Source organism: Prionailurus bengalensis, chromosome A3 (genome assembly GCF_016509475.1).
Source record: "Prionailurus bengalensis isolate Pbe53 chromosome A3, Fcat_Pben_1.1_paternal_pri, whole genome shotgun sequence".
In the NCBI taxonomy this organism is placed as follows: Eukaryota; Metazoa; Chordata; class Mammalia; order Carnivora; family Felidae; genus Prionailurus; species Prionailurus bengalensis.
This window is the reverse complement of record NC_057354.1, coordinates 55331157-55345455: the sequence shown is the minus strand read 5'-3', so window position 1 is coordinate 55345455 and position 14299 is coordinate 55331157. Positions and strand designations below refer to the sequence as shown.

At 38.3% G+C, this 14299-nt stretch overlaps 1 protein-coding gene across 1 annotated transcript in view; it reads left to right on the top strand.

Moving 5' to 3' along the window:
• MRPS9 (mitochondrial ribosomal protein S9) overlaps positions 1–14299 on the top strand; it is a 66604-nt gene that overhangs the window by 29509 nt on the left and 22796 nt on the right. The window contains exons 3-4 of the mRNA XM_043603048.1: positions 2845–2907; positions 2993–3023. Coding sequence (XP_043458983.1) covers positions 2845–2907; positions 2993–3023 — 94 coding nt within the window. The remainder of the gene's footprint in view (positions 1–2844; positions 2908–2992; positions 3024–14299) is intronic.

The following is a 14299-nucleotide window of genomic DNA, read 5'->3' as shown; positions in this document are numbered from 1 at the left end:
ACAGATAGTTCTCCCATGATATTGTGTACTTCTTGTTCCCTCACACCGGGAGGCACATCGTGAGTTTGTCCCACTTATTGATTGTACATCTTATCCCTTGGTTAAAACTAGTAACCGCTAGACCTCTTTATTGTAAAAGGAACTTCTTCCCCGCCTTGTAACTGGCAGGTAATCTCTGGGGTGATACTTTGGATTCATTTGAATATTCCATTCCCCAGTAACCTTTCAGCCAATGATTTTAGCATCCACTGGTGATCCTTGGCTGAAACCGGTGATTACCTTGAAAGTTATAAAACAATGATTTTCTACTTCCGCCATTCCTTCTATTTTTATTTAACTGGTATTCTTTCATACAGAGGCTTTCCTTTTCTCCTCGCCCCCTACTTCAGAACTCTGGAAAAAAGAGAAAGCCAGTGAGCCTGTGTGTGTGTGTGTGTGTGTGTGTGTGTGTGTGTGTGTGTATGTGTGTGTGTGTGTTCACAAGCACACTCTTCAACATGTGCATATTGAGCATGTTACAAGGCATAGTCATTGTTCTTTTTGATGTTCGCGTTGTCCCAGGTATGGCCAGTGGGAGCTCCTTGAAGCTGGCTTCTCTTTTTGAGCACTTCCTTGTTTTCTGGCACAGGAAAGTGTCTCAGGCTTATTTTATACTTTTCCTGCCTAAGGCCTAACCATTTCTCTGCCATACGCTGTTCCTTGTACTAAGAAATTGTATTTAGAAACTAAGATCTGGATGCTAGGGGCCACCCATTGTTCCTAGAGTTTCATTGCTTCTATGCGCTTTCAGGGGACACAACTAAAAACTAGTATCTTTTAAATATTAGAGGAATAATGTAGGAAATCATATTTTTTAAAGATCATGAGTGTGTATTGATTTGTCTCATTCAAACTGACATTTCTTTTATATTTGTATCTCCTCTACAGTAAAATTTTGGTCACTGTAAAATTAATATATGTATTTACTTTATGCTATGTAATATACACATAATATTTCAGAATTTTAGTATTAATATTCCTGACGCTAAGCCTTCCAAATAAAGTTGGGGATTTCTTTGCAGTTGTTTTTGTCATTAGAAGTTAGGTTTATTTGTTTATGTCTGCATTAAGTTTTAGAGTTTGTTTTGAAAATTTTAGTCTTTAATGTATATGACATATTCACGCTTCAGAGGACTCGTCCCCATGCCCCTCACCTGCTGCTGCCCACCCCTTAATAGATGATTTTTTTTTTAGTTTCCACTTTACCTTTACGTGTGGAAAGAAGCCGATGTATATCCGCCCCCCATTCCTATGTGTATTATCTTATTTCTTTTTCTTACACCAGGTCACACTCTAAGTACATTTCTTTTGCATCTTGCTTTTACCTGTCTTTTTTTTTTATGGCTCGAGTGCTTGATGGCAAGGGTGTGCCATCATTTATGCAACCAACCTTGGCGGGGGGGGGGGGGGGCGGTGCTGAGTGTTTCTCATATTTTATTGTTATAAATCCATGAATAAGCTGTATGTTGGTTTTGCCTGTGGGGGTGTAGCTTGTAAAGGAATTCACCATGTTTTTTCTTCTAGTACTTGTTTGATTTGATTCTCTGTGTTTAGCCGTCTGACTCATTTGAAGTTTATTCTTGTGTATGCTGTCGGGTTTGCATCCACTTTTATCATTTTCCAAATGGCAGTCAGTTCTCTCAACATCACTTATTAAAAAGTCCACCTTTTCTCCTTCAGAGAAGGAAGGCAGAGGAGTCTCTGGTTTTAGAAAGAAAAAAAGTTCACAAAATGAGCCCTCTGATGTTTGATCTAAGAGTGTCTTCAGTGTCGGTTTTATTGCCAAGAGGCCGAATGGGAGAATGAAGCTCGACCCAGAGTCACAGACGGGCTCCCTAATGTAATGGAATTTACAAGCCCCAAATTACAGGCCCCTACTTTCGGGGGCAGAATCTGGTCTAGCACATTTCCTGTGAGGGTGGGCAGAGAGGCCCATCGTGAGAACAGCCTCTCTAAAAGAGCAGCACTGTGTTTCCATGAGCTGCCAGTTCATTTAGGGTTCAGATACAGAGCTAATAAGATCCAAGGCCACAGACTTCTCATCCGACACCCTTCAACAGAAATGACAATGCACGTGGTTTGCTTTTCATTGTGAGGAGCGGTGTTGGAGAAGAAGACGCTGGAATGAATGGCTTACGCAGTTGTCAAGGTGGCGGCGTACGGGGAGGCGAGGGGCATTTGGAAACGTGGGGGTGAGATTTGTCACAGGCACCGGGGATGTTACTGGCATAGGTTGTTGGGAAGGGCCGGCGTGCTGAGTGACCTGCAGTCCAGGGGAAGGGGAGGGCTGCCTGCACCAGAGCTGTCCCACTCAAAATGCCAGTAGCATCCCCATTGAGAAACAGACATTTAGGAGAACTTGGCTGGAAAAAATGTAGCTTAAAAGCCTCTCACAACTTCTAGGAAGAGTTCAAAGAGTGTCAGAAAACGTCGGGGCTGTCACGGTGGATGAGACTTACAGCCTGCTCTTTTCCGTGTTCAGTCTTTGATATTTGCACTGCCAGCGGAGAGTTCGAAGGGGTGCTCTTGAGCACAGAGGTTGTAGACGAGTGCCTCTCGTTTGCTTTCAAAAAAGAGAAGTTTGCGGTATCACCTCTGTGTTTCAGAGTTGTTAATAACCAGTTTAATAGTTACAAATTATTTTTATTTGGGGGGATATGGATGTGGTGATTTTACTATCCCATTGAAAAGATTATGAGATGAGATAATGTGTATGAAACTCTTACTTTGCAATCTGGCATGTAGTAAGCACTCAGTCACTTGTGTTTATATTAACTGTTAATGAACCTTTGTGTGTCTTTTCAGAGAGCTATTGCTTACCTTTTTCCAAGTGGTTTGTTTGAGAAGCAAGCCAGGCCAATAATGAAGGTAGTTATCTTAATATTTTTTAAAAATTTCACTTCGGTTTCTATGTTACAGTAATTTATCTAATGCACTTTAATTTATTTTACAGCATCCTGAACAGATTTTTCCAAAACAGAGAGGTAAGTTGGCTCAGGAATGAATGAACAGCTCTTCCTGTACTGCAGTGTTACGTTGCGTATCTGCAGCCGCTCGCACATGGTGGAGATGCGCTCCTGTGTCATGGCCATCGTGAAGTCAGCCAGTGATATTTTATACCTAATGAGAAATGACTGCAATTTACAAACTGTTTTCTTAAAGTAAGTTATATTACAATCAGGTCAGGTTAGAGTTCGTGCCTATACTAATGTCATACTAATCCGTTTGCATTCTAATATGCTTTTTTGAGGAAGAGTGTGGAACAGATCTGCTGAAGCCTAATGCAGTTTTTTTTTTTACTTGAAAATTTAAAATTTTTGTTCATTTTGGAAGCATATTGTCACTGAATATAGATCCTCCCCCCCCCCTTTTGATCTTTCCTTACTTTATTGATATAATTCCATTGTCTTTTGTCTTGCATTGTTTCTGATGCGCAGTTAGCCATCATTCTTGCCCGGCCCTCTGTTTTCTCTGGCTTCTTTTAAGCTTTTCTCTTTATTTTTTAAATGTGTAAAATTAAATCTTGAAGAAGACATACAAACCAGGAAATCATGTATTTACTGTTGTCTAATTTACATTAAAAGCCTATTCCCCAGTGTGGACTGGTGGTAGTTGTCAGTTAATTTAAAAAGTACTAAAGCCAGAAATCACTTCTTAAAAACACTTGCTATAAATTTACATTTATTCATCAATCTTTTCCTATAACCCTAGAGGGTATTTTTCTTGGAGTAGGTATCTGTTTCTCCCTGTTTCTCTGGCATAACCCTGCTGTCGTTGACGTATCATCAAAGTGTTTTAGGTTTGGTTTCCTCACGGTGGAGCACAGAACTTAGACTTTCCAAGAAATCTGAGTGCAAAATATTTCTTCACTTCTGCAGACTTTTTCTCTAACCACACTGAAGATGGACAAACTTGGTTTTTTGGTAACCTGCCTTTCAGTTTTTCTAAAGCATTCAACTTCATTTTCATAGATGCGAAAACTGTCTTTTCTGTTTCCACTCATATTTCATCCGTTTATGTAATACTTAACTCAGGTAACTACAGAAGGAGGTACAATTGTAATAAACGGGTTTGGGAACGAACACAACTGACTCTTAGTAAGCATGTAACTCGGCAGCAAAAATGTGCCCGGTAGAGAAGAGCCCAGTAGCCGCAGATGCTCGATGTGCAGGCAGCATTCATTACTCAGTATCTAATTAGAGCTGATTAAATAGAGATTGGTAGGAGAGCAGATATTTCTATAAAAAATGTATTTGCGTTGCCTTGATACTTCTAAGTCTTAACCTGTGTGCAGAGCCTGGCCTTCTTTCATTCTGCTGCTTCCCTTCTCTCTTCGAAATGAGAACTTGTATTTTGAATCCCGTTACAAGTATTAGGGGTCTTTTTGTAAATACATTCTGTCTTTTTATATTTTCTCATTTCTTTGACATGGTTGATTGTAAACTATAACACCAATTCAATTAATAGCTCTTGGAGACATCATACATGAAGGCTGTGTTACAAGTACAGGTCAAATTTAAAGATGCAGCTCAGTTTAGAAATAAAACTGCATATACAAGGCATACACACCCAGACCTAGTGGTGTTTCTGTAAATGTGTAACTGATTTTTTTTTTTCTTATCTTTAGTGGCTTGTCTATTTTTCAACCTCACAGGCTCCTCACTTACGTGTCTTCTTCTCTTTGTTCTGTGTATCTCTACTCTTTGCATCTCTTATGCATCCGCCCCTCTGAGGCTGTTTCTTTCAAATCTCACCAGCTTCTCAGTATTAAAAGTTTGTTATTACATCACTTGGAATGCAACACTGAAACTTCTAGAGATCCCTGCAGAATGCTTGTTATTTTGGAACTGTGTCAGTAGCAGTAGGATTTTATTACACTGCAGTTAACTGTATTTAAACAGGACTCCTTGAGAATTAGCAAATTTCCTTTTGCCACCTACCTACCAGTTTTGCTGTACTTTGTAAACATAGGCAAACTGATTTTTTTATGTTTAAAAATACCAGGGAAATTTAGATTTGACTAGACTATGATGTTTGGAAAGTGCCACCTCTTTATTAAAAGATGAAAGCTTCCAGATTGAGTTAACATAAAAATCCTGCTCTGCTGTTACAGGCAAGTGATAAAAATATCGGAAAAAACAAAGACATATACCAGATTGGTGACAGGCTCAAGGAATAGCACCTAATACTAGATGAAATGGAATTCAAGGAGGTCGGGGAATGGTTCGATGAGACAAGAATGTTAATTTATATTGATAGGATCTAATATCCATTAAGTGGTTTTGACGACCATGAACCTTTTTGTACCAAGCATTTAGCATTGAAATGTTCATAGCAAAAGCTGTTAACTAAGGCTCTAAAGAATTTGAATAACACAGCATGATTTTAGAGCTACACATACAAGTACAAAGAATACATTTTTCTGTATGGATGCTAATGGAATATTAATAGAATTATATAGGTCATAGAGAACAATCTAACAAATTCCAAGAATTTATATAGATTAGATTTTCTGACTTAGAATCAACAGAACCATAAAACTGTTGGATTAAGGAGGAAATCCACACTGAGATTGCAGATTATTTAGAAATGTAGAACAATGAGAATGGTTCATAGCAAACCCAGTGGGATATGGGCAGGTGTTATACAGAGGCAAACATGTATTTGGCAGACATTAAGAAAGACTAGAAGTAAATGAACTAAGTATTCAGTTCAAGAATGTAGGAAAAGAACTCTATTGAATGAAGAAATTTGAAAGAAGAGGTAGGATAAATAAAACCAACTGGTTCTTTGAAAATTGATCAACTTCTGGCAAGTCTGGTCAAGGAGAAAGGAAAACATAAAAGGACAGTATTAAACTTTTTAAATAATATTCAGAGGGTATTATTAAAGTGTAAGATCGTTTTGGGGTAGCTTTATTCTAATTTGAAGAGTATCCTAAGTAATAAAAATGACCAGTATTTATGGAAACATAGAGCAAGTCAGGCCCAGCTCTTAGTGCTTTGTAGGTATGTCCTCCTAATCCTCACAACAGTCTTGTTAAGTAGATACCATCGTGTTCCTCATCTTACAGACGAAGGAATTGAAACACCAAGGACACACAGCTAGGAAGCGACTGAGGCAGGATGTGCACAGGCCCCAGCAATCGTTGCTCCAAAACACTGCCGCACCCCACTGACTCTCACACAGGTAGTTTGAAGAAAAATATGATTCCCCAAATTGTCCTAATCAGGAGAATACTGGTTAGACTCAAAGCTAGAGAAGTCACAGGTAGTCAGAGAGGAGCAAAGCCCAGAGCTTCTGTCCGTGAGGTCTGTCATACCTTGGCTAAAGCTTGAGCTTTTTAACATGTTGCAGAGCAGAAAAAAAGAACGAAAGCTTGCAGAGTCACTTTAAAGGCTCACACAATTATTAGATCTAGACATGAATCGCATAAATACCTGTAGTCTGTTCTCACTAAATAAAATGATAGCAAACCAAATAAAGCATTATATGAAAAATGTGCCAGAACCTTTTTATCCCCAGGAATATAAGGATGGCTTAATATTAGGAATTTATTAATGTGTTATTTGAGTCAGGGGAAAAAACATTTTCATAGATGAAAAAAAGGTAATTTAACAAAATTCAGCATTTTGGGGTTTTTTTAATGTTTATTTTGAGACAGAGAAGGAATGTGTGCATGCATGAGCTGGGGAGGGGGGGGAGAGAGAGAGAGAGAGAGGGAGAGGGAGAGGGAGAGAGGGAGAGAGAGAGAGAGGGAGAGAGAGGGAGAGAATCCCAAGTAGGCTCCTTGCTGTCAGCACAGAGCCTGACCCGAGGCTTGATCTCACACACTGTGAGGTCGTGACCTGAACTGAAACCAAGAGTGGGATGCTTAACCGACTGAGCCACCCAGGCACCCCCAGCATTTATTTTTTGATGAAACTCTTAAACTGGAATTAAACAGAAACTTTCTCAGTTTGAGAAACAGAAACACATTAAATTAAAAAAAGCTATCATTGGATTCCTTTACCTTAAGTTCAGAAATGTATGTCTCCACTTGCCCCTGGTACTCGGTATTGTTTTGAAAGGCTTAAGCAGTAGGATTAAAAAAGGCACCGAAATTAGGAATAAGTCAATTATTATTTATAGAGGTTAGGACTGCCCACTTAGAAAATACAAAACCACAAACTTAAAAACTACATTAGATTTACAGTAGAATATCCTTATTTAAATATCTGAATATTGGAAACATTCAAATTATCAATTATTCTAATATTTGAAAATGATACTCCGTTACAAAAACATGCCCCAAATCGGTGAAGGATGAAATGCTAAGCGTGCAGAGATGATATGAGCATCCTGCCAGTTGATGACGAGGTGGTCAAAACCACACAAACCAGTATGGAATGGAGCGTAAGGATGATCTAATAAGTAACATGATGGTCTCATTGGTAACAAATAAATTGCGATTTTTTTTTTCTCTGCCTGTATGTATTTTGGTGGACAGGAACTGTTTTAAAAACACCGAATTGCAACATTACAAATAAATTCATGTCTGTGTGTACACATACAAAAATATGTGTCTGTGTGTATTCTACTTTTTAAAATATTTTTCTTCTGTATACTTCTTACTCATCTTTGTTCTAATCTTCCATCTATAATTAAATTATTAAAGGCTGCCCATAACTCCTTTTGCTAAAGTTTCCTTTGTCATCTCTTGATTGAAAGGAGTTCGTTTTCTAGTCGATTCTTCAAAGAGGGCTCATAGATACAAAAATTTTAGACCTCTTATGTGTTTAAATTGTTTTCCTATAGCCTTGATACTTAAGGACAGCGAGGCTGGAGGGAAAAATCTTTGGTTCACGCTTTCTTTTCTTGAGTTTCTTGAAAGTGCTGCTCTGTTGTTGCTTTGCTTTGGCTGTTGTTCTTGAGAAGTCTCATATCAGTCTAGTTATCTTTCCTTAGGAGTCATTTAACCTCTTCCCCTGGTGGTCCTAGAGATTCCTTATCTTTGTTTAGTAACTTTATGAAAGTATGTCATTGAATTGACTGGTAAAGGTTAGCTTACTGTGCTGCTGATGAGCTCTTTCAGTATGTAGATTCAGGTCCTTTACATCCAGAAAGTTTTATAGATGTTAGTTCTGTTCCATTTTTTCTTTTTGTCCTTTGGGTCTCCAATTATATAAATGTTATTCCTTCTTTGGTTGCTTCCCACATCAGTCGTGGTCTGTCTGTCTGACTCCTCTTCTTCCTTTGTCTCATTTTCATTTTCTTGATTGTTTTTCTACTTTTTCCCCCAATGTCCTTTATTATATTTTAATCTAATTCTTCTTTGAGTAACGTATAAGTCAGTCTACATTTCTGATGATTTAAAATTTTTTTTTTAATTTTTATTTATTTTTTGAGAGAGACAGAGACAGGATGTGAGTGGGTTAGGGGCAGAGAGAGAGAGGGAGACACAGAATCCGAAGCAGGCTCCAGGCTCCGAGCTGTCAGCACAGAGCCTGACACGGGGCTTGAACTCACAAGCTGTGAGATCATGACCCAAGCCGAAGTCGGACGCTCAACCAACTGAGCCACCCAGGTGCCCCTACATTTCTGATGATTTTAGCTTTTTCTTCTGTTTCTTCTCTGATTAAGTTGTTTCATTTCTTTTAGTTTTTTGTCCATTATGATCCCATGTTTCGAAGATTTGATTCAGGGTATGTTCCAGTAAACCCAAATGCTTGTTTGAGGATACTTAATTCAGTTTAGAGTGTTGCATTTCACCCTTTCCTTCTGTTTTGCCTTTGGTTTGGGTAACATTTTATTCTGTATACCTCTTACTCATCTTTGTTCTAATCTTACATCTATAATTAAATTATTAAAAGCTGCCCATAACTCCTTTTGCTACAGTTTCCTTTGTCATCTCTTGGTTGAATGGAGTTCATTTTCTAGTAGATTCTTCAAAGAGGGATCATAGACACAAAATTTCTTGAGCTGAACATTTGGATTATTCTCATTTTCTGTTTTAACTTTGTAGCAGTCTTTAAAAAATAGATGGAAATAGGTGTCTGCATTTCTGTGGACAGAAGTGTCCTATTTCTTAATCCACTCAACGGAATTAAAAAAAAAATTGTATCCATAAGATGACAGAATTGGGTCAAGACTTAAAAAGTTCATTATGAATTAAGAGATTTAGATTCTAGAATAGAATTAAAGTGGCTAGTTGAAGGATAAACATACAACTCTCAAATAATGGGTAAGATTATACCAGTAAGTCACAAGAAAAGCAAAGGAGAGAGATCAATAAACTATTTTAAATTCATAACTTCTGAATTGGAAAAAAGACACTATAAATTTAAAAAGCAACTAGAGTGCCTAGGTGGCTCAGTTAAGTGTCAGACTCTTGATTTGGGCTCAGGTCATGACCTCATAGTTTATTAGATCGAGCCCCACATCAGGTTCTGCCCTGACAGCATGGAGCCTGCTTGGGATTCTCTCTCTTCCTCTCTTTTTGCTCCTCCCCACCCCCTCAAAATAAATAAGCTTAAAAAAAAAAAAAGCAACAAACTAGAGAAAATTTGAAACAAGACAGAGGTCTGTTATCTAGAATAAGTACTCTTAAAGTTAAAAACAGCTTAAGAGAAAAATAGGCGATTCATTAATGAAAATACAAGCAACCAGTAAACATAGGAAACTATCAGATCAGAAACCATGCTCTATAAAACAATGAGAAGAAACCATTATCCCTTATCAGATTGGAAGCTGTAAGTATTACGTGTCGGCAAAAAACTAGAAACAATCTAAATGTTCACCAATTTAGGATAGCTAACTAAACTGTCAGAGAATCCTACTGTGGAGTAATATGCTGATGATCGAGAGAGGTAGTTCTAGTTGTGTTAGTATAGATAAGACACACTGTTGGGTGAGAAAAGCAAGTGAAAATGCTGTAGTATTGTCGTAGTCCATTCAGGCTACCACATACCAGGTGGCTTACAAATCACAGAAATTTATTTCTCCCAGTTCTAGAAGCTGGGAAATCCAAAATCTCACTCTAGTGAAGGCCTGCTTCCTGGTTCATAGACCACTGTCTTTCCCTATGTCCTCACATGGTGAAAGGACCAGGGATCTCTGGGGTTCTTTCTGTGAGGGCACTCCTCATTCTATTTATGAGGGCTTTGCCCTTATGACCTGATTACCTCCCCAAAGCCCCACACTGAAATACCAGCACATTGAGGATTAGGTTCCAACATGAATTTGGGGGGGCAGGGGAAGACAAAGAGTCTATAGCAAATATGTAGGGTAAATACAGCTTAATAGCACTCATGTTTTTAAAAAAACCATGCAGACAGTTCTATTTCAGTAGGTGTGTGTATGTGTGTGTGTGTGTGTGTGTGTGTGTGTATACACACACACACACATACATACATATACTGAGAGAGTCCAGAGCTGTAAACTTTAACCTTGCCTCTGGCAAGAGAATTCTAATATTTAATCTGTATGAGAGGAGTGAGTAAAAGAAATGTTCAGAGGGAAATTTATAGCATCGAATGCATATGTTAGAAAAGAAGATCTAAAATCACTTAGTAAGTTTCCATCTTAGGAAACTAGACAAAGAGCAAATTAAATCCAAAGTAAGTAAAGGAAAAAGAATGATAAAAATTACAGCAGGAGTCATTGAAGTTGAATACAGGAAATCAGTGGAGAAAATCAACAAAAGCTGGTTCTTTGATCATAGATTGTATACATCCGTTTTATGTTATCGGTAAAATCGATGAGCCTCTAATCAGGCTAACTAAAAGAAAGGAGCGAGGATACAGATTACAAATACCACAACTGAAAGAGAGGATACCACTACAGATACCAGGACATTCAAAGGATAATCAAGGAATACTATGAACAGCTCCATACCTACAAACTGGATAACCTATGTGAAACGAACCGATTCCTTGAAAAATACAATCTGCCAAAACTTACTCCGGAAGTAGACACTTTGAATAGGCCTATGTCAGTTAAGAAAATTGAATCAGTAATTAATATCCTAGAAGACCTTGGGTTTGGCTATGGCTTTTTATATACAACACCAAAGGATAAGCTGGATTCCATTAAAATTAAAATTGCTGTGAGAAAGACACTGTCAAGAGAATGAAAAGCCACAAAGAGGTTGTAGAAAATATTTGGAAAAGACCTATCTGATAAAGGACAGTTACCTAAAATACACAGAGAACTCTTCAACTCAACAGTAATTTCTTACTGTTGATGACCCAATTTAAATATGAGCCTAAGTTCTTAGTAGATACCACAGAAGATCTATGCGTGGCAAATAAGCATATAAAAAGATGCTTTGCATCAGCGAAATGCAAATTAAAGCAACCCTAAGACACCACTACACACCTTTTAGAATGGCCAAAACCCGAACACTGACATTATCAAATTATGCCAAGGATGTTGAGCAGCAGGAGCTCTCATTCTTCGCTGGTGGAAATGCAAAAATGGGACAGCCACCCTGAAAGATATAGTTTGGCAGGTTCTTACAAAATTAAGCATCCTCTTCCCCTGTGATCCCAGCACTTGTATTCTTCGGTATTTATCCAGAGGGCTTGAAAACTTAAGACCACACAAAAACCTGCATACAGATGTTTAAAGCAGCTTCATTTGTAATTGCCCAAACTCGGAAGTAACCGAGATGTCCTTTGGTATGTGTATGGATAATTAAACTGTGGTAGGTACAGACAACGGAATATTATTCAGCACTTTTGAAAAGAAAGGTGCTGTCAAGCCTTGAGGAGACTTAAATGCAAATTACTGAGTGAAAAGCCAGACTGAAAAGGCTACCTACCGTATGATTCTAAGTATAGGACATTCTGGAAAAGGCTGAACTATGGAGACCATGAAAAGGTCAGTGGTTGCCGGGGATTGAGGAGAGTATGTGGAGCACAGAGGATTTTTAGGGCATTGAAACTACTCTATGATATTATACTGGTGGATCCAGACCCCACTGAGTATACAACACCAAGAATGAACCTAATGTAAACTATGGCCAGACAGAGTACGTTCACTTGTAACAAGAATACCACACTAGTGGGGGGGGGGGGGGGGATGTTTATAATGAAGGTGGCTATGCATAGGTGGGGGCAAAGATAGTATATGGGAAATCTCTACCTTCCTCTCACTGTTGCTGTGAAATATTCTAAACCAAAAAGTCTAAGAAAATAGTGAAAGGAGAGTATATTGTGTAAAGTTAATTTTATAGAAAACATAGTTAAATGAGGGAGGGGGCAGTGTCCAGAACAACAAAAACTTAAACACAGACACAAGTTAACAAAAACATGCAAGAGATTTATGTTGAAAATTATGCAGCTTCAAGATCATAATTGAAAATCTGAATAGCTGGGAAGAAAGACTTCATGTTCCTGTAAGGAAAGATTGCAAGGTTGCTTCTTTTCAAGGTATTAATTAGCGTAATTTTCATCAGAGTCCTGGTAGGACTTTTGGGGGAAAGACAGTTTTTCAATTTTAAGATCTTTGACAATGGGACTCATTTTACAATTAACGTAAACTATGATGATCAGCTTTTTTTCCTTCTCTCTTTATTTTATTTTTATTTTATTTTTTTTTTCAACGTTTATTCATTTTTGGGACAGAGAGAGACAGAGCATGAATGGGGGAGGGGCAGAGAGAGAGGGAGACACAGAATCGGAAACAGGCTCCAGGCTCTGAGCCGTAAGCCCAGAGCCTGACACGGGGCTCGAACTCCCGGACCGCGAGATCGTGACCTGGCTGAAGTCGGACGCTTAACCGACTGCGCCACCCAGGCGCCCCTATCCTTCTCTCTTTATAGAACATACAGGATAGGGCATCTTAAAATCTGGAACATCTTTAGATTGAATGAAATATCATGAAATCAAATATATATACATGCACGCACATACATACTCACGCACTCACACTCATGAAATGAGACCCAATTCAGAAACCCCTCCAAGTTTTACAGTAGAGTTGTATCTGCAGCCATGAGTTTTATCTTTCTAGGGCACATTCTGACTTGAATGCTTTAACGATACAGTGAAAACGGATTGCAGAGTAAAGTTCTAAATCTTGGAAGATATGCAGGATTTCATGAAGTCTATGAAAATGATGTGGGAGAAGTATTTAATTCATCCATAGCCATTGGCAAATAAGAATTTGGTTTTCTTTTTCAAGCTGAAATCCCTATCAAGACTTTCCTTCATAATTTATTAGAAATTTTGGTCTTCATTTTATGTATGTTCACTTAAAGTGGCCTATGTGTAATGTCAGCTATCCTCAGAAGACAGAAATATCCTACTTCTTGTACAGGTGGTATTTCAACAAAGCATAGTATCAGAAGAGTAATGGGATAATGACTCTTCGCTGGACAAAGTAATAACTTGGATTTCTGCCTCACGAACACAAATTTCATAGAGGTGAAATTTCTGCACATGAAAAAAATAAAAATTCCAGAAGAAAATATAGGAAAATAGTTTTTAGGAAGCCAGTCTTGAAGCATGCTCGCTCAATAGGAGTGATGTTGTCCCTGAGGTGGCATAAAAGGGTGCATAGGAGGTGAGAAAAGTCTGAGCTGTTACAATGTTTATGGCCCTCCAGAGGGCCACCATGTACATCAGCAAATATGCGGTGTATTTGTGGTATTGAAATTTCATGGAGACAGAGGCATTTAGAGCGGGAAATGTCTAACAAGGCTTCTTAGTAGAGGTGATAGTGAAAAACAGTCAAGAAATGGTGCCATGGAGGAAGTGACTGTGTCACACGTGCTATGTTTCACACATGCTATATATACACATGCTGTAGACACACACACATATATATACATTTTAAACTTACTGGTTATGAAAGACCTGTAAACCAAATTAAAAGGTGGGTGACAGATTGGGAGAAAAGAGTTTTCAACTTATGTAGTGGACAAAGGAGTGTACCCTTAACATATTGGTGTTCCCACAAATGGTTAACCAAGAAACAACTCAGTAGAAATAAGGGCAAAGGATGTGGAGTTAGGTTTGGTTTATGTAGTGCAGTGACTCCATTCCTCAGTTTATTTGGTGTTTATTAGATGTGAATGACCATCTGTATTTCAAAAGGAATTACACATAACACCTTCAGGGGCCCCTTCTGTTTTAGACGTTTAAACTCTCAGAGGTATGTCACCACAGAGTTGGAACAAATAATGTGGCATGGAAAAATCCATTTAGGGTTTTCCTTTGTTATAGTGTGCTTTTTCCTAACGTCCTGAATGTACGATGTCATTGATTTTATCCGT